The sequence below is a fragment of the Panthera tigris genome, chromosome B3 (assembly GCF_018350195.1).
Source record: "Panthera tigris isolate Pti1 chromosome B3, P.tigris_Pti1_mat1.1, whole genome shotgun sequence".
Classification (NCBI taxonomy): Eukaryota; Metazoa; Chordata; class Mammalia; order Carnivora; family Felidae; genus Panthera; species Panthera tigris.
Window position 1 is genome coordinate 61,993,368 of NC_056665.1, and position 20,552 is coordinate 62,013,919.

The window sequence follows — 20,552 nt, forward strand, 5'->3', positions numbered from 1 at the left end:
CAGGTCACGATCTCGCGGTCCGTGAGTTCGAGCCCTGCGTCGGGCTCTGGGCTGATGGCTCAGAGCCTGGAGCCTGCTTCCGATTCTGTGTCTCCCTCTCTCTCTGCCCCTCCCCCGTTCATGCTCTGTCTCTCTCTGTCTCAAAAATAAATAAACATTTAAAAATAAATAAATAAATACAGAGAACGAACAGAGGATTGCTGGAGGGGTTGTGAGTGGGGGGGTGGGCTAAATAGGCAAGTAGCATTAAGGAGGACACTTCTGGGAATGAGCATTGAGTGTTATTTGTAAGTGATGAATCACTAAATTCTATTCCTGAAATCATTATTACACTATATGTTAACTAACTTGGATGTAAATTTAAAAAATAATAATAATAAAAAGAAAATTTTCATTTCATGTTTATATATGTATGCATTATGATATTAAATGAATTTCTTACTTTGAGTCATCGTCTACAATTTTTTTTATGGCCCAAATTTTGAAAAACTCTGCAGATTAAAAAAAGATATGTACAAAACTACTTAATAAAAGTATTCAAAAGATATAAAATTATAAAATGGCTTGCATATGTTACAAAATGATCTAATTTCATGGAAATCCAAAACAAGCAAAGCTCTATGAAAAAGGAAAAATAAACATACCAAACAGATCATTTATACTTTTCTTCTTTATCTATATTTAAAAATTTTCTACAATGAACATGTCATCTTTAAACATATTTCTTGAATAATAATAATAGTTTTTAAAGTTTCCCAAATAATTATATATTGTATATTAGTATTTTCTTTTATTTATTTATTTATTTATTTATTTATTTATTTATTTTTTTTAATATATGAAATTTATTGTCAAATTGGTTTCCATACAACACCCAGTGCTCATCCCAAAAGGTGCCCTCCTCAATACCCATCACCCACCCTCCCCTCCCTCCCACCCCCCATCAACCCTCAGTTTGTTCTCAGTTTTTAACAGTCTCTTATGCTTTGGCTCTCTCCCACTCTAACCTCTTTTTTTTTTTTTTTCCTTCCCCTCCTCCATGGGTTTCTGTTAAGTTTCTCAGGATCCACATAAGAGTGAAACCATATGGTATCTGTCTTTCTCTGTATGGCTTATTTCACTTAGCATCACACTCTCCAGTTCCATCCACGTTGCTACAAAGGGCCATATTTCGTTCTTTCTCATTGCCATGTAGTATTCCATTGTGTATATAAACCACAATTTCTTTATCCATTCATCAGTTGATGGACATTTAGGCTCTTTCCATAATTTGGCTATTGTTGAGAGTGCTGCTATAAACATTGGGGTACAAGTGCCCCTATGCATCAGTACTCCTGTATCCCTTGGATAAATTCCTAGCAGTGCTATTGCTGGGTCAGAGGGTAGGTCTATTTTTAATTTTCTGAGGAACCTCCACACTGCTTTCCAGAGCGGCTGCACCAATTTGCATTCCCACCAACAGTGCAAGAGGGTTCCCGTTTCTCCACATCCTCTCCAGCATCTATAGTCTCCTGATTTGTTCATTTTGGCCACTCTGACTGGCGTGAGGTGATATCTAGTGTGGTTTTGATTTGTATTTCCCTGATAAGGAGCGACGTTGAACATCTTTTCATGTGCCTGTTGGCCATCCGGATGTCTTCTTTAGAGAAGTGTCTATTCATGTTTTCTGCCCATTTCTTCACTGGGTTATTTGTTTTTCGGGTGTGGAGTTTGGTGAGCTCTTTATAGATTTTGGATACTAGCCCTTTGTCCGATATGTCATTTGCAAATATCTTTTCCCATTCCGTTGGTTGCCTTTTAGTTTTATTGGTTGTTTCCTTTGCTGTGCAGAAGCTTTTTATCTTCATAAGGTCCCAGTAATTCACTTTTGCTTTTAATTCCCTTGCCTTTGGGGATGTGTCGAGTAAGAGATTGCTACGGCTGAGGTCAGAGAGGTCTTTTCCTGCTTTCTCCTCTAAGGTTTTGATGGTTTCCTGTCTCACATTCAGGTCCTTTATCCATTTTGAGTTTATTTTTGTGAATGGTGTGAGAAAGTGGTCTAGTTTCAACCTTCTGCATGTTGCTGTCCAGTTCTCCCAGCACCATTTGTTAAAGAGACTGTCTTTTTTCCATTGGATGTTCTTTCCCGCTTTGTCAAAAATGAGTTGGCCATACGTTTGTGGGTCTAGTTCTGGGGTTTCTATTCTATTCCATTGGTCTATGTGTCTGTTTTTGTGCCATATTAGTATTTTCTTAACTATGTTACATATGCACAGAAAAAAGACTAGAAGAAGTTTGCCAGAATGTCAAACTTTCAAAGTTTGCCAGAAGTTAGCAGTCATGGTTTTATATGGTGGGATTGTGAGGAATTTTTAATGTTTTAGAAAATTTGGAAATGTTGGGGCACTTGGCTGGCTCAGTCAGAGGACCATGCGACTCTCAATCTCAGTGTTGTGAGTTCGAGCCCAATGTTAGGTGTAGGGGTTATTTAAAAATAAAATCTAAAAAAAAAAAGAAAAGAAAAGAGAATTTAGAAACGTTTCTAAAATGAACATGCTTTTCTTCCATAATAATTTTTTTTTCTAGTTAAGTAATCTCTACACCCAGCATGGGACTCGAATTCATGACCCTGAGATCAAGAGTCATGTGTTATACTGACTAAGCAGCCAGGTCCCCCTATAAATAAAAATGTTTAATAAGAGGAGGAAGAGAAGAGACATTTAAAAACAGCCTAGTTCTTTTTGTTTTTTAAGTTTATTTATTTTGAGGAGGCAGAGAGTGAGTGTGGGGGACAGGCAGAGAGAGGGGGAGAGACAGAATCCCAAGCACTCTCCGTTCTCTCAACACATAGCCCAACATAGGGCTCAATCCTAGGAACCATGAAATCGTGACCTGAGCCAAAACCAAGTCAGCTGCTTAACTGACTGAGCCACTCAGGAGCCCCAAGAAGAGCATAGTTCTGATGATATCTTCCTGTTGCCCATTTTATACCCCCCACTGGATTTAGGGCAGGCCAGGGGAGAAAGGCAGACACCCTCACCTCTGCCCAGGGCAGCACCCTCTTTGTTTACCCACCCTGATGTGGCCCTGCTGTCCTTGTGGTTTTTTCTTTCCATGTTATCTTGGGGCATGATTCCCTTATCTCAGGCAAACTGATGAATGGTGATGCTCGTAGGGCAGTGAGCTGTGTGTGAATGCAAAAACGGAAGAATGTCAGTAAGGAGCCTTACACATAAATAATGGGCATAACTCATTTGTATGCCATTGAGCCTCACAGGAGCCATGCCGCATGCTCTTGCAAAATCTCCACAACCTCCAGTTTACAGATGAGGAAATAGGCTCACAGAGGCTCCATGCATGAACCTGTCTGTGTCGCAGTGTAGGTGTCTATGAAGTTTGCATATTTTGTGTCCCCAATCCATCACCAAGTTCTATTAACTAGGATCCCCTAAATAGCTTTCCAGTCTGTCCCTTTATACCCTTTTCACTACCAACAACACTACCTCCTCCAGTTAAGCCCTACAGCAGTGGCCTAACTGATCTCCTTCAGGCTTTTTGCACTCTCTGATTCTCTGTCTTTTGGAAATTTAAATTTGAACATGTCAGCCTACCCCACCACTATTACATAAGATTTTGTTGTGACTTCCAGTACTCTTAGGATAGAGACAAAATTCCTTAATGTGGATTACAGAGCCCTGTGTAGATACCTCTACCCACTCTGCCTCATGACTCACGATTTCCTCCCTCCTCTCTCTGTTCTAGCCCCATTGGCCTTCTAGTCCTTGTACTCAACATCTCCCTCCTGCCACAGAACCTTTGCATTTGCCCTACCTTCTGCCAGATCCATTCCTGCTGGTCCCTGTGCCTAGTTAACTCCTATTCATCCTTAAGAACTCAGTTCAAACTGTTACCACTTGCTAGGTCACACCCTCAATATAGCACCTTTTACCTTCTTTTCCAGATAACTAAATACAGTTGCAACTTTACATTTGTTTGATTAGTTGATGAATATTTGTTTATTTTTACTCTAAACTGTTAAGTTCCATGAAGGCAGGGACTGTGTTTCTTTGGATCACCAATCTCCAGTACTGAGCATAACACTTGGCCTGCTAGATGAGCTCATAAAATCTTTCTTATTAAGTGACTAGGTTAATGAACAAAACTCATTGAGTCTTCTGATCTGGTTCCTTTTCCTGAAAGGGCTCCCAAACTCTTCAAGAAGAGAGGATGGAGGAACTATCATAATAATGCTTGCCATTGTTATGTGTAACAAGTCATCAAAGTAACAGTTGAGTCTGCAGGCTGCATATTAGAGGCCTCCCTACCACTCATTTCCACCCTCTTCCAAAGAGGCTCAGGAGGGAAGCCACTGTGAAGAAATCCCTGGGCCACCCTTTGGCAGACGTGAAGCCTGGAGCCTCACCAGGAAGGCAGGGAGAGTGACAAGGCAAAGGAAGGGAATGGATGTTTACTAAGAAGGGACTCTTGTTCTGGACATCATGTTTACATCTATCAACTCATTTATTCCTCCCGCAAAGCCCCATGTTGCAGATGAGAAAATAGACTCAAAGAGGTTGTGAAATGTGAGGGTTATAAAACCAATGCAGGGCAAAAAACTAAGTTTGAACTCACATCTGGCAGTCTTCCTCTAAAGTCTGGGCTTTTTCAGGCTATTTTCCTGGGCTCCAGCCCTCAAATACCTCCCCCACTCTGTCATCTTAGAGCCCCAAAGTTTTTCATCATTAAAGACTCATCTATTGGCCTTTATCTATAGCTCTCTTTACGCAGTGTATGGTGGTTGAAATCGATACACTGGAAACAGAAACTCAACATTGTAAAGGCAACTACTGTGAGACCTACAAAGAAATATATAAACAAGATCCTGTGTTGAACTCGAGTTGGAAGAGACGAGTCTGGTCTCAGGATGGAGGTAAAACTGCCACCCGGTTGCCCTCAGCCCGACTCCAGCTGTCGCTGCCACTGCCAGGAGGAGGGCCATGATCTAAAGGAACAAGAGGAGTTGAGAAAACTGTTTATTGGTGGTTTGAGCTTTGAAACTACAAATGATAGTTTATGAGAACGTTTTGAAAAATGGGACACACTTACAGATTGTGTGGTGATGAGAGACCCCCAAACAAAACGTTCCAGGGGTTTTGGTTTTGTGACTTACTCTTGCATGGAAGAGGTGGATGCAGCCATGTGTGCTCGACCACACAAGGGTGATGGACATGTAGTGGAACCAAAGAGAGCTGTTTCTGGAGAGGATTCTGCAAAGCCTGGTGCCCATCTAACTATGAAGAAAAATTTCGTTGGTGGTATTAAAGAAGATACAGAAGAATACAATTGGAGAGACTGCTTTGAAAAGTATGGCAAGATGGAAACCATAGAAGTTATGGAGGACAGGCAGAGTGGAAAAAAGAAAGGATTTGCTTTTGTAACTTTTGATGATCATGATACAGTTGATAAAATTGTTCAGAAATACCATCACTATTAATGGGCGTAATTGTGAAGTGGAAAAGGCCCTTTCCAAACAAGAAATGCAGTCTGCTGGATCACAAAGAGCTCGTGGAGGTGGATCTGGCAACTTTATGGGTCGTGGAGGAAACTTTGGTGGAAGAGGAGGCTACGGTGGAGGTGGTGGCAGCAGAGGTAGATATGGAGGAGGTGATGGTGGATATAATGGATTTGGAGGTGATGGTGGCAACTGTGGTGGTGGTCCTGGTTAAAGTAGCAGAGGAGGCTATGGTGGTGGTGGGCCAGGATATGGAAACCAAGGCGGTGGGTATGGTGGTGATGGTGGAGGATATGATGGTTACGATGAAGGAGGAAATTTTGGAGGTGGTAACTATGGTGGTCGTGGGAACTATAATGATTTGGGAAATTATAGTGGACAACAGCAACCAAGCTGAGGACCCATGAAAGGGGGCAGTTTTGGTGGAAGAAGCTCGGGCAGTCCCTATGGTGGTGGTTATGGATCTGGTGGTGGAAGTGGTAGATATGGTAGCAGAAGGTTCTAAAAATTTTCAGAAGAAAAGGGCTACAGTTCTTAGCAGGAGAGCGAGCAAGGTGTTGTCAGGAAAGCTGACAGGTTACTTTGAGACAGTCGTCCCAAGTGCATTAGAGGAACTGTAAAAATTTGCCACAGAAGGAACGATGCTGCATAGTCAGAAAAGTTCCTGCAGCTTAAACAGGAACCCCTTCTTGTTCAGGACTGTCATAGCCACAGTTGGCAAAAAGTGCAGCTATTGATGAATGCAATGTAGTGTCAATTACATGTACATTCCTGAGGTCTTCTATCTGTTGTAGCTTTTTCTTTTTCTTTTTGTTACCTGAGGTATATTGCCCTGTAAATTGGGTAGTAATCCCAGGAATAAAAATTAAGGAATTTTTAACTTTTCAATGTTTGTGTAGTTCAGTTTTTCTACGTTTTAGTACAGAAATTTTAACAAAATACAGTTTTGAAGGTGTTTAGTTGCGAGTTAATAAGTAAAGAAGAAGGTCATTGTTAATTACTATTTTGAATGAATTTTGCTAACGTTAACTGTGAAGAAACACCTGCTGACTTGCAGTTTAAGGGGAATCTATTCTCCGCATTTCCAAACCATGAAATGAATGGACTCTGACATGTGGAGAGAATAGATATTTGTATGTTTGCAATGTGTGTTTTAGATAAATACTTGGGCATTTAAATTAGCATATTTGTAAATTTAATAGCATTAAGATTTACCTTCAAATGGAAAAAAATCTCAAAATTAAAAAGAAAGAAAAATATACATATAACAAAAATTGGAATGTGGAAAGTAAAAAGGGGATGATGAATCTCCCATCATTCATATTGAGGAGACAAGAGATGCTATCTAAAATGGACAAATATATGACATTACACAAAGGGATAATGGTGATTACAGGAGAATTAAAAACAGAAGCTGTTGATGGGGTTGCTTCTGGGGAGTAGAGCTGGGGAGAGGAGAGAAACTTTCATTTTTCATTTGTTTGTCCTTCTGAGCTGTTCATCTTTTAAAAAAATTACAGTGTTCTTCTGTAACTTTTCTAAAAAGTTTAGAATATTTTGTTGCAAAAGACTAAACAAACAAACATACCCTTCCTTTAGAATGCAGGTACTGTGTGTTTAAAACTGTTAGTCTTGACACCTGGGTAGGAGGTAGGTCTTTGGGTTTCCTCTGTGTCAGGAAGGACTTGAGTCAGGGGAGGGTCATGTGATGAAAATATGGCTTCCTAAGCAGTTGCTTCTCGGGAACGGGCATGGGAGAGAAGCTTGACAAATTTACCTTTGCAAGCACAGGGCCACGCTGATAGAGGAGCACCTCTTCCCTCACATATTTCATAATGCAGCTCGCATTCAGACACACCCAGACACAAGAGGGTACTGACCCTAAGAGGGCCGAAATAACCATCCCTCGTAACTATCTGCGGTGAGACTCTGCCCCTACCAGTGCCACACTCTGAGCTGGACCTCCTACCTGCCTGGGACCCTGCTCCTGCAGGATCCATCTGACTCCAGCTCCTCAGGGCCCAGGTGGATCTAGTCCCAGGAAGATGAGATGCTGAGTGCTCTCTGGTGAGTGTGATTCGGGTCCTGTTCCAGAACTGGCCATAGAGCACTGAATCAGAGCCCTGCACCCCTCAGGACCCAAGGATCCCTTCTTCCTCCCGAAGATTGGCACCCTCTTGACCTTTGCTTATCTGAAATTTATATCACTTTGGGCTACGGCAGCTGCACAAGAGGAGGGCTGGGGCACAGCTCGGGAGTGCCACTCACTGGCAGCTAAGAGCCAGAAGATTGGCATTCCCAGCACCAGAGAAAGTCCTGTTGATCTTTGACCCTCCGCCCCTCCCGGAGACTTGGCCCTCCCTCCTCTTCCTTCCTTTCTTCCTTGCTGGCCTCTCCCTCTGTTCCCCGTCTCCTCACTTCCCTGACACCCTTGCTCTGACTGGCCGTTTTCCCCAGGTTGTTGCTCACGCCAATCCTTCCATGCTGTCTTCAAGCCCTACTTCCTGCACATCTCCCAACGCCGATGGGGAGAACCCAAGTAAGAAGGTCCAGTGGACTTCTGGGAGGAGGAGGACGTCATCCACGGACTCAGAGTCAAAGTCCCACCCCGACATCTCCAAAGTACCCAGGTCCCGGAGACCCAGCCGGCTGACGGTGAAGTATGACCGGGGGCAGCTCCAGCGCTGGCTGGAGATGGAGCTGTGGGTGGACGCGCAGATTCAGGAGCTCTTCCAGGTGAGTGCTACCAGCAGGGTGGGAGGCCACCAGGGGCCTGGGAGAGAGCCTGCTGGGAGACCTCAGGAGGAGCCGGAGGGCCAATGTGAGAAAAAGCTGCTCGCAACAAGTGAACGTGGATTTGCAGTCCAGAAACCTGCCTGCCTCTGGTCTGGGCTCTACCTCTAACTCTCTTCAAAATCTGGGCCAGGTCTTTTCACATCCCTGAGACTTAGTTTCCTAATCCACAAGATGAGCCTATCAACGCCTGTCATAGCTCCTTTGTAGGACTTTTGTGAAGCTCAAATGAGATACAAGAGCGATTTTTATTTACTTCATGTCTTGACTTACTCTCATCCTGAACACACATACGTGTCAAGGGCTACATTGTCCAGGACTATAGCTATGTGTAGCTATTTGCCTTTCAATTAATAAAAATTAAATAAAATTAAAGGTTCATTTTCTCAGTCACACTAGCCACGTTTCAAGTGCCCAGTAGCCCCACGTGGCTCATTGTTACCACACTGTCAGCACACATATAGAACATTTCCATCCTCTCAGAACAAACAGCAATGGACTAGAATAAGTCCTTGGCCCTGGCTCTGATGGACTCCCCTCAACTCCACCCTGTGAAAAGGATGGCTTTCTGCCCCTTGTCATGAGAAGTGGCACCTTCCTCCTGAGATAACTAAAAATCGGGATCCTAGAGTAGTCACAACTGCTGCTTAAGCAACAAGGGTAGCATTCTGTACACTTAACTCTGTGTTAGGCACTGCACCCAGCACTTGGCATGCGTTACCCCATTCGGCCCTCCGCACAACGCCCTTCGGTAGCTATGTTTTTACCTTGAAGGAAATGGAAGCCTAAAGATGTTGAGTAACAAGTCCAAGGTCATACAACTAGGAAACCAGGAGACCAGGAGCTGCAGCTGGAGCTCTGCCTGCAGAGCCTGGGCGCTTACTCGGGCAGCTTAGTGGTTCTCCAGCCCTGAAGTACTTCAGAAAAAACCAGATGACTTGACTGTGCCTCAACTGACTTTAAATCTACTAGGGTGGGGTCCAGGCACTGGTCTTTTAATAAGCCCCACAGTTAATTCTAGCATGTGGCTGGCTGAGAACCACTGCACCAAGCCAGAGACCAGGAGTCTTGTCCACATACCATGGTCCTTTCTTCTTCTGCTTCTTGACTCAGCTCCTATCTTTTGTTTCTGGGGCAGCAAGGGGCTTGTTATTCTTCCGGGTAAGGGCTGTGTCAGTGGCCCTGTGATTGGGGGTGGAGGAGAATGATGCATGTGGCCCAGGCTGTCTTGTGAAGCTCACTGGGTCATGTATCAGTTTGGCCCAGGTGTCGACCATGTCCCCTGCGGCATTCTGGGCTCACTTGTTCAGTGTAGGCAGATGCCCTGGAACTGTGAGCAGGAGAGGCACACGTTCTTGGCCTGCGTCTGCTCTGCCCTTGGAGAACAGCTCTACTGCCCTTCTATCCTGCTGGCACCCTCCCGCTCTGGAACAGTTTCACTTTCAGATTGTTGTACACTTGCACAAAAAGTCTCATATTTCAGACACCTCAGAGCAAATTTTTCCAGGTACTGGAGAAAGACACTAGACAAAGAACCTGCTTTTGCAAGATCGGTGCAGGGGGAAAGCTGTACAATAATGAGCTCATCACATTTGAAAGCAGGATACGTGGGAGGACCACTCCCAGGCAATGACCGAAATAAAATACCTGGCCTGCAGTTGCCATGACAATTGTCCAAAGGTGCCAGGTGGCAGTTCCTCTCACAATCCCAGCACTTTTCAGCAGGAAGCATCCAAGTGCCTGGGGAAGCCCCAGGTGGCTGGTCATCTTAGGCAGAGATGGAGGCAACAGTGTTCAGGCTTACCTAGCCCCACTTCTACCCATATAGAGTCTGTCTCCACCCACCAGGCTCTCCTCGACATGCCCACCTTGGATAGAACTGCTGGGAATTATTCCAGGGATGCATCACTACTTGTTTAGTTTGGTTTAATGGGTTCCAGCCTTACCTTGTTGGAGGGCCCCGTCTCATCTCACTGGGTATGCACCAGCTCTGTTGTCAGAGGAACCAAGTCTGGGTTCAACAAAACAGACTTGGGGCCCTAGAGCTCCTATTGTCCAGAGGTGGAGTGTGGATTTGGCTTCTAAGGAAGGATGTAAACACTCATGAGTTTGTTCTATTTTAAGGAGACTCTTGGGGCACCTGGGTGGCTCAGTTGGTTACGGACTTTGGCTGAGGTCATGATCTTGCAGTTTGTGGGTTCAAGCCCCATGTTGGGCTCTGTGCTGACATCTAGGGGCCTAGAGCCTGCTTCAAATTCTGTGTCGTCCTCTTTCTCTGCTCCTCCCCCCCCCCCCCCCCCCGCTTTCTCTGAAAAATAAATAAACATTAAAAAAATTTAAGGAGACTTGCCCAACAATATGCCCCGCCCCCGATCCCACCCATGATTCCATGTCTCTTTTACGACAAGACTTCTTAAAAGTTTGTCCACACTCACATCCTTTCTTTAAAATGTTTATTTATTTATTTTGAGAGAGAGGGAGAGAAAGTGAGCACACAAGCCAGAGAAGGGGCAGAGAGGGAGAGAGAGAGAATCCCAAGTGGGCTTCGTGCTGTCAGCACAGAGCCAGACTTGGGGCTTGGACTCAGAAACTGTGAGATCATGACCTGAGCCGAGATCAAGAGTCAGATGCCTAACTGACTGAGCCACCCATGTGCCCCCACACTCACATCCTTTACTTACCTTTCCCCTTCCTTTCACTATTCAAACCACTGAAACCTGGCTTCTGTTCCCACCATTCTATTGGGAGCTCTTGCCAAGGTCACCAATCACTGCCTTGGGGCCAAATCTAATGTACACATCAGCAGGGGATACTGTTGACCACTCTAGAGTTTTGAAACGTTCTTCCCCACGCCCCCTCCAAAGAGAAACATTCCTTCCCTATAGCTTCTATGACACTATCTTTTCCTGGTGGCAGCTGGCATTTTGATGCAGGCAGCCCTTCTGATTTGGTGACATTTTAAGAAACAATCTATTAGATTTCCAACTTTAAAAAAGTATTGCTAACAAATATGTGAAACAAACACTTGTTAGCTCATCCCTGAGACTTACTTCATTGCTGGTTCCCATGGCAGAGAGATCAGGAGTACGGGGATGGAACGTGGAGTGAAAGTGAGAAAGGAGATCAGGCAGCATCTGGCAGGAAACCACTTCATGCAATATTGACTCACAGTTTTACCACACTTGTTCATCTCAGCAGGGGTTGTTTGATATATCCACTCATTTCTGAGAATTCAAAAAATACTTTAAGGAAAGAATATTTGGATTATGATATCAGCCCATATTCTCAGCTCCGGACTGCAATGGTAATCTGACTCTCAGTAATATATACATACCTTATATCCAAAATACGTGTAGTTAATATCATAAGTGATATGAAAAGGTTTTTGGGAGTCAGACTAATACTTTTTTTAGAGGTAGAATTCTAATAGTTGGAGTGCAGCTTTACTATTCTGCCCCACTCTCCACCTTCTGGAATTCCAAATGCACATGTGTTAGACCACTTGATATCATACCAAGATCACCAAGACTCTTTTGTCTTCTTCCTACCCCCCCCCCCCAGGTTTTTTTCTTTCTGTGTTTCATTTTGGCTAGTTTCTGTCTCTGTATCTTCAAGTTCAACTGATCTTTACTTTGGCAACGTCACATATGCCATTTCCTCCATTCATCCAGTAAGTTTTTCATTTAAAATAGTGTATTTTTCATCTCTGGCTGCTCCACGTTTGTTTTTTTTCTCATAGATTTCATTTTTCTCATTAGTATGTTCATGGTTTCTTCATCTGCTAATTCTGTCATGTGTGTGTGTCTACTTCTATTAACTGATATTTCTCCTGGTTATAGGTCATATTTCCTGCTTCTGGTATGACTAGTGATTTTTTTTACTGGATACTGGACATTTTATGAGTTTCATGTTACTAACTGGATTTTTTTTTCTTCCTTTAAAGCATTGGGCCTTGTTTTAATAGGCAGTTTAGTTACTTGTGGCTCAGTTTGATCCTTCTGAAGCTTATTTTTAAGCTACATTGAGTCTAGAGTATCCTTTAATCTAGAGAATAATTTAACCCCCAGTCAGGTATGGCCCTTCTGAGGTGTCTACTGAATTCCTAAATGATCAGTGATGACTGTCCACTCTGACTGGATGGAACTTGATTAGTCTCCCAGTCCTGTGTGAGGTCTGGGAACTGTTCATCTCTGTGCCTTTGGTGCCTCATAGTACCTGGGCTTGTGAGGCTTTATCCTATGAATGTGCATCTTGTGTTCAGCAAAGACTCAAGAGAACCTTTATGCAGATTTCTAGAGGTCTCTTTTCATAACACCCTCCTCTCCAGAACTTTGTCTAGCAACTTCCAGCCACCTCAACCCTGAACTCTGATCTCTGTCCTATCAATTTCGCAAGACCACTGTGCTCTCCTTGGGACCTCCCTCTCTGCTCTGTGGTCTGGAAATTGCCTCTAGGAAGAAATACAGGGCAATTACAGAGTTTGTCTCATCTGTTTCCCTTCTCTCTTAGGTAGTCCTGAGCAACCTTTGTCCAATGATTGAAAACATTGTTCATATATATTCTAGTTTTCTAGTTACTTTTAAAAAATGTTTATTCTTGGGGCACCTGGGTGGCTCGGTCGGTTAAGCGTCCGACTTCGGCTCAGGTCATGATCTCATGGTCCGTGAGTTCGAGCCCCGCATCGGGCTCTGTGCTGACAGCTCAGAGCCTGGAGCCTGTTTCGGATTCTGTGTCTCCCTCTCTCTCTGCCCCTGCCCTGTTCATGCTCTGTCTCTCTCTGTCTCAAAAATAAATAAATGTTAAAAAAAAAAAATTAAAAAAAAATGTTTATTCTTGACACAGAGAGACAACACGAGTCGGGGAGGGGCAGAGAGAGGAAGACAGAATCCCAAGTAGGCTCAGTGCTGTCAGCACAGAGCCCATTGTGGGACTTGAACCCACGACTATGAGATCACAACCTGAGCGGAAACCAAGAGCCAGACGCTTAACAACTGAGCCACCCAGGCACCCCTAGTTTTCTGGTTACTTATTTTGGGAGAATAAATTCAGTCCCTGTTACTAAGAATAAATATCTGGTTAACTCCCACTCAGCCTTCAGTTCTCAGATTAGAGGTCACTTCCTCCAGGAAGCCTTCTTAAATCCCAGGCTTGGTTATGTTCCCTTTCCATTGTGTTCTCAAAGTATCTCATCAGAGTGCTTATCACTCTGTATTATAACTGCCATTTCACTTGTCTATATCCTTCAGGAGACTATAAGCTTTTCAAGGGCAGGGTTATATCTGTCTGTCTTGCTGTTATGGCCCCAGCACTTATCACAATACTTGGTGCATAGCATGCCCTCAACAAATATGCATTAAATGAATGAAGGATGAACCAGATGAGCTAGAAACCAAGCAAGCAAAAAGGAAAGCCTAGAGCTTAGGGTGAAAGAGCTAACTTAGAACCCTAGCATTATTTATTTTTTAAAAGGCATGGAGTGGTACCTGGGTGGCTCAGTCAGTTGAGCATCCGACTCTTGATTTCGGCTCAGGTCATGATCTCATGGTTTGTGAGATGGAGCCCCACATTGGGCTCTGCACTGAGCACCAGGCCTACTTTAGATTCTCTCTCTCTCTCTCTCTCTCTCTCTCTCTCTCTGCCCCTTCCCCATTCATGGTCTCTCTCTCTCTCTGTCTCTCGAAATAAATAAATAAACATTAAAAAAATAAATAATAGGGGCACCTGGGTGGCTCAGTCGGTTAAGCGGCCGACTTCGGCTCAGGTCATGATCTCACGGTCCATGAGTTTGAGCCCCGCGTCAGGCTCTGTGCTGACAGCTCAGAGCCTGGAGCCTGTTTCGGATTCTGTGTCTCCCTCTCTCTGACCCTCCCCTGTTCATGCTCTGTCTCTCCCTGTCTCAAAAATAAGAAAACGTTGAAAAAAATTTTTTAAAATAAATAAATAAATAAAAAGGCATGGGAGGACTAAAACTGTTAACAGTGGTTACCTGTTGGCAGTTGGAGGAAGGAGAGGGCAGGTGAGGCTTCTTTTTCCTTTTTCTTAACCTAAAAAAAATATATATATCAACTTTATTGAGGTATAACTGACAGAGAATAAAATTCGAAGTGTATATTGGGATGCACTTTTTCATATGTAACCACTACTACCCCAATCGAGATATGGAACATTTCCATCATCTAAAAAGTCCCCCAAATAATGTTAAACAAATTATACAGCTTAAGTACTTTTATATATGTATCTATTTGTCTTCTTGACTGCCTCTAATATGTGGGCTCTTTGAGGACAAGATTTTTGTTTTGTTCATTGAAGCTCCTAAGTTCATAGTGCCAGGTTAATAACAGTAGTCACTGAACATGTATTTGTTGAGTAAATAGATCTTGAAGTATTAAATAATCAGGGGCGCCTGGGTGGCTCAATCGGTTGAGTGTTCAACTCTCATTTTTGGCTTACATCATGATCTCACAGCTTGTGATCAGGCTCTGCACTAACAGCATGGAGCCTGCTTGGAATTCTGTCTCTCTTCTCCTCTCTCTGCCTCTTCCCCGTTTGATCTCTTTCTGTCTCTCTCTGTCTCTGTCTCTCTCTTTCTCAAAAATCAATAAATAAACAACGTCAAAAAGGATTAAATAATCAAAAGGAAAAGGTGAAATTATCAAACCTCTAGAAAATGTAAAGGTGAATATCAAATATTTATTCAAATCCATATGAGAAGAACTTGCTAAGCATTAGAAGAAGGAGAAGGAGAAGAAATGGCAAAACCCAAACTGAAGGGGTGCCTGGGTGGCTCAGTTGGTTGAGTGTCCCACTCTTGACTTCAGGTAAGGTCATGATCCCAAGGTCATGGGATCGAATTCCACCTTGGACTCCGTGCTAAGTGTGGAGCCTGCTTGAGATTCTCTCTCTCCCTCTGCCCCTCTTCCCTGCTTGCATTCTCTCTAAAATAAAATTTAAAAAAAATTAAACCCCCAAACTGGAAAAGACGATTAGTTACATTTAGCTATATATAAACATTTAGCTATATGTAAACACATATATTTCCCCAACCCCTTCCTCACACACAAATTTCCATCATATGTAGAATGAACGTGAGGGCTAATCTAGTTTAAAAAAAAAAAAAAGGCTTCTTAAATCAGTAAGAAAAAACTGAACCCAGTAAAAAAATTAATGAGGCAGCAGTTGAAGTGTATTCTGGTGACCCTGGGGGTTTCCAAGACCCTTTCAGAGGGTTCCTGGTTATGTTCATAGTAATATTGAGATGTCATTTGCCTTTTTCACTATGTTGACATTTGTACTGATAATGCAAAAACAATGGTGACTCTCAGTGTGAATCAAGAAAGTGGCACCACGAGCACCTGGATGGCTCAGTTGGTGGAGCATGCAACTCTTGATCTTGGGGTCATGAATTCGAGCCCCATGTTGGGTGTAGAGGAATAAACAAACAAACAAACAAACAAACAAACAGACTTTAAAAAAAAAGTGGCACCAACCTGTGCTAGGAGTCATGTTCTTTATCACCATGCCACTTTCACTTAAGAAAGTCCTGTTGGGATGAACACTGGGTGTTGTATGGAAACCAATTTGACAATAAATTTCATATTAAAAAAAAAGTCCTTGATAAAGCAGTAAAAAATCACAAGTTTATTAAACCTTGGCCATTGAGTTCACATCTCTCTCTCTCTCTCTTTAATATTTATTTATTTTTGAGGGACAGAGACAGACCATGAGGAGGGAAGGGGCAGAGAGAGATGGAGAAACTGAATCCAGAGTAGGATCCAGGCTCTGTCTGAGCTGTCACCACAGAGCCTGACACGGTGCTCTAACTCACAAGCCGTAAGATCATGACCTTAGCTGAACTCAGACACCTAACCAACTGAGCCACCCAGGCGCCCCACATCTCTTTTTTTTTAATAGACTTATTAAAATAGACTTATAAAATAAATATGTTTATTTATTTTTGAGAGAGAGAGAGACAGAGTATGAAGGGGGAGAGAGGGAAACATAGAATCTGAAGCAGGCTGCAGGCTCTGAGCTGTCAGCACAGAGCCCAATGCAGGGCTAGAACTCATGAACTGCGGGATCATGACCTGAGCTGAAGTCAAGACACTTAATTGACTGAACCACCCAGGTGCCCCTAGACTTAATTTTTAGAGCAGTTTTTGGTTCACAGGAAGACTGAACAGAGAGTTCTCATGTTCCCCCTGTCCCCACGCATGCATAGCCTCCCCCATTATCATTCCCCAACTAGAGCAGTACAATGTTATGGTTGATGAGCCTACATTGACACATTATAATGACCCAAAGTCCATAGCTTGTATTAGGGTTCATTCTTGGTATTGTACATTCTAAGGGTTTGGACGAATGTGTAATGATATGTAGCCACTATTATAGTATCATACAGAGTATTTTCTCTGTCCTAAAAGTCTTCTGTGTTCCACCTATATATCCCACTTTCCCCATTATTCCAACTGATCTTTTTACTGTCTCCATAGTTTTGCATTTCCCAGAATGTTGTATAGTTGAAATCATACAATATGTTTGGCCAAATTCAGATTGGCTTCTTTCACTTATTCCATGTGTTTGCAGTTCATTTAGTCTTTTCATGGCTTGAAGCTCATTTCTTTTAGTGCTGAATAATAATTCCATCGGCTGGGTGTGCTGTTGATTTATCCATTTACCTATTGAAGGATGTATTGGTTGCTTTCAAATTTTGGCAGTTATGAATAAAGTTGCTATAAACATCTTTATGCAGGTTTTTATATGGATATGTTTCCAGCTCACTTGGGTAAATACTAAGGAGCTTGATCACTGTATCATATGGTAAAAGTGTGTTTAGTTTTGTAAGAAACTGCCAAAATGTCTTCCCAAGTGGCTGTACTATTTAGCATCCTTACCAGCAATGAATGAAGGTTCCCCTTGTTCCATATCCTCATCAGCATTGTGTTGTCAGCATTTTGGATTTTTTGCCAATTTGATAGGTATGTAGTGTATCTCACTGTTGTCTTAATTTGCAATTTCCTACTCACATATTATGTTGAATATCTCATATCCTATTTGCCATTTGCATATATTCTTTGGTGAGGTATCTGTTCATATCTTTTCTGATTTTTCAGTTGGGTTGTTCCTTTCTTACTTTTGAGTTTCAAGAGTTCTTTGTCTATTTTGGACAATAGTCCTTTATCAGATACATCCTTTGCAAATATTTTCTCCCAGTCTGTAGCTTGTCTTCTCATTCCCTTGAGCTTCTTTCATTTTCAATTTTATAAACTCTGTATTGTTTAAATTATTTCACTGACTATAATAACTTTTGTTTTTTTAAGTTTATTTATTTTGAGAGAGAGAGAGCACACATGCATGTGTCAGCAGGGGAGGGGCAGAGAGAGAGAGGGAGAGAGAATGCCAAGTAGGGCTCGAACCCATGAACCATGAGACCATGACCTGAGCTAAAATCAAGTGTCACACACTCAATCGACTGAGCCACCCAGGTGCCCCTGACTGTGATAACTTTTAAAGACAGCTTTATTAAGATATGATTCACATACCATACAATCACTCACTTGCAGTGTATACTTCCAGTAGTTTTAAGTATCTTTGGGGTTATACAACCACAACTTAATTTTAGGACATTTTATCACCCCAGAAAGAAACCCTGTGCCAATTAGCAGTCACACCTCATTCCTTACCACCACCACTCCCAGCCCTAGGCAACCACTAATCTACTTTGTGTCTCTATGGATTTATCTATTCTGGACATTTCATACAAGTTGAATCATAATATGTGGCCTTTTGTAACTGGTTTCTTTCACTAGCATAATGTTTTCAAGGTTCATCCATGTTGTAGTCTGAATCAATGCTGTGTTCCTTTTATTGTTGAGCAATATTGTATAACTACATTATATTTTATTTATCCATTCATCAGTTGATGGAGATGTGTATTATTTTACCTTTTGGCTATTATGAATAATACTGCTATGAACATTCATGCAAACTTTTGTGTCGACATGTTTTCATTTCTCTTGGGAGTAGACCTAGGAGTAGGATTGCTGGGTCAGGTGACAACTCTATATTTAACATTTTAAAGAACTGCTGGGGAGCCTGGGTGGCTCAGTTGGTTAAATATCCGACTCTTGATTTCAACTCAGGTCATGATCCCACAGTTGTGGGTGTGAACCCTGCTTGATTTTCTAGCTCCTTGGGGTGCCTGGGTGGCTCAGTTGGTTGAGCATCCGACTTCAGCTCAGGTTATGATTTTGCGGTCCATGGGTTCGAGCCCCATGTCGGGCTCTGTGCTGACAGCTTGGAGGCTGGAGCTTGCTTCGGATTCTGTGTCTCCCTCTCTCTCTGACCCTTCCCAGCTCATGCTCTGTCTCTCTCTCAAAAATTAAAAAAATAATTTTTTTAATTAAAAAAAAAAGATTTTCTAGCTCCTCTCCCTCTGCCCCTGCCTCTTTCTCTCAAAACAAACAAACAAACAAATAAAAAAGAACTGCAAAACTGTTTTCCAAAGCAGCTGTACCACTTTAGATCCTTACCAACAACATGCATACACCTTTGAAATTAAACAGGCACTCTTTTTATTTTTAAAAATTTTTTAAAAATGTTTATTTATATTTGAGAGAGATAGCACGTGAGCACTGTAGGGGCAGGGGGAGATGGGGGGAGACAGAATCTGAAGCAGGCCCTAGGCTCTGAGCTATCGGCACAGAGCCCGATGTGGGGCTCAAACTCATGACCCGTGAGATCATGACCTGAGCCGAAGTTGGATGCTCAACCGACTGAGCTACCCAGGTGTCCCGAACAGGCACTCTTTTTAAAGAACCCTAGCCCTGTTTCAGATAGAAGATAGTAGGTATTCAGTAAGTGGTGAATGGCAGAATGAACATGTAGTCTGAGGAGTGTGGTGAGGAGACAGACTGAACATGGAAGTAGGGTAGGAGATGGGTGAGCCCGACAGTAACTTTCACTCCAGCACCAGCTAGCCAGGCCCCTCTGAGCCCCATGTGATTCCCAAACAGGGTCAACCAACTCCTCCTGAGCCTGAGATTGACCTGGAAGCTCTCATGGAACTATCCACAGAGGAACAGAAGACTCACTTGGAGGTAGAATGTGGGCCTGGGGTTGGGGAATGGAAGCTGAGCTTAGAGAGGGAGGAGCCCAGGAACTCAGGTTTTGCCTCCTTGAGTGGCATGGGGAGAACCAGTTCAGAGGAGAGGATTCCTGGGAAGCTGAGTGGAGGCTTGTGGGAAAGTTCTGTGGCTCAGGGACTCACTCTTTGCTCTTTTCCACCAGGCTCTTCTCCAAAACTGCCCCCGCCCCACAGAGGTAAGGGATGCTCTGCTGCTCTGGGGGTAAGCGGGACCTAGAGGGGAGGCAGCTAATGAAGAGGAGTATTTGAGAGGAAGGCTTAGCGCTAGGTCCTTCTCACCTTCCCCAGCTCTGGAGACATGGGGTCAGGGGAGATTAAGAAGGGCATTGTGGGTGGGCATGACCCCTTTCCTTGATCTCATCCCTGTTTCTCTTTCAGTCTTTTATCTCTGAGCTGCTCAGTCAACTCAAGAAACTCCGGAGACTCAGTCGGCCTCAGAAATAAGCCTTGGGAGACTACCTTCAGCAGCCTTAGCACTGCCAGGCCTGCCCTGAACCTCAGGATCCTGGGCTGAGAGGGAAATGGTCCCCTGGGACAAAGACAATGAATGTGGAAGATGAGAAGGGACATTTGGATACCTCTTGTGTATGTGTAGTCACAGCTGGTTCCTGTTAGCTAGGCTTTCTGGAAGCCATTCATGGCTGTTGCCCAGTACTTTCCTTGGCAGCCAAGTGGATAAAACCTTTGGGAGCCCCAGCTGAATGGAGTGTGGAGCATATCTGTCCTGAGGGATAGGGGAGGGGAGGGTGAAGTGATATACCAGAAGGCTAGCATCCTGAGTCACCAGATATATACTTCATTCACCCATCCATCTATCCATCCATCCATCCATCCATCCATCTAGATAGGCCTTGAGAATTCAAAGGTGAAGGTCACAGTTCTACTTTAGAGCTCATGATATAGCAAGGCCCAGAGGCCAAGCAGAGGGCACCAGACTAGGACACACAGCATCCTGCATCACCAACAGGAGCCCAAGTGGCAACGACTAGTTCTGAATCCCATAGAGGAGGTAATAGGGAAAACCTAGTTGGGTCTGTGGAAATCAGGGATAGCTAACCTTCCTCTCTCCCTAAAGGATTCAGGAGGCATCAGGCTGAGAACTAACATGAGCTGGCTCCGGCCAGC

At 43.4% G+C, this 20,552-nt stretch overlaps 1 protein-coding gene and 1 pseudogene across 2 annotated transcripts in view; both read left to right on the top strand.

Moving 5' to 3' along the window:
* The window catches only part of PPP1R14D (protein phosphatase 1 regulatory inhibitor subunit 14D), a 27,628-nt gene extending 7,388 nt beyond the window's left edge, over positions 1-20,240 (top strand). For both annotated transcript variants that reach the window (XM_042989134.1, XM_007081669.3), the window contains exons 3-6: positions 7,949-8,227; positions 19,297-19,380; positions 19,571-19,603; positions 19,806-20,240. In XM_042989134.1, coding sequence (XP_042845068.1) covers positions 7,973-8,227; positions 19,297-19,380; positions 19,571-19,603; positions 19,806-19,871 — 438 coding nt within the window. In that variant the 5' untranslated portion in view covers positions 7,949-7,972 and the 3' untranslated portion in view covers positions 19,872-20,240. The remainder of the gene's footprint in view (positions 1-7,948; positions 8,228-19,296; positions 19,381-19,570; positions 19,604-19,805) is intronic.
* Positions 4,885-5,996, top strand: LOC102952155 (annotated as a pseudogene).
* Positions 20,241-20,552: the final 312 nt, after the last annotated feature.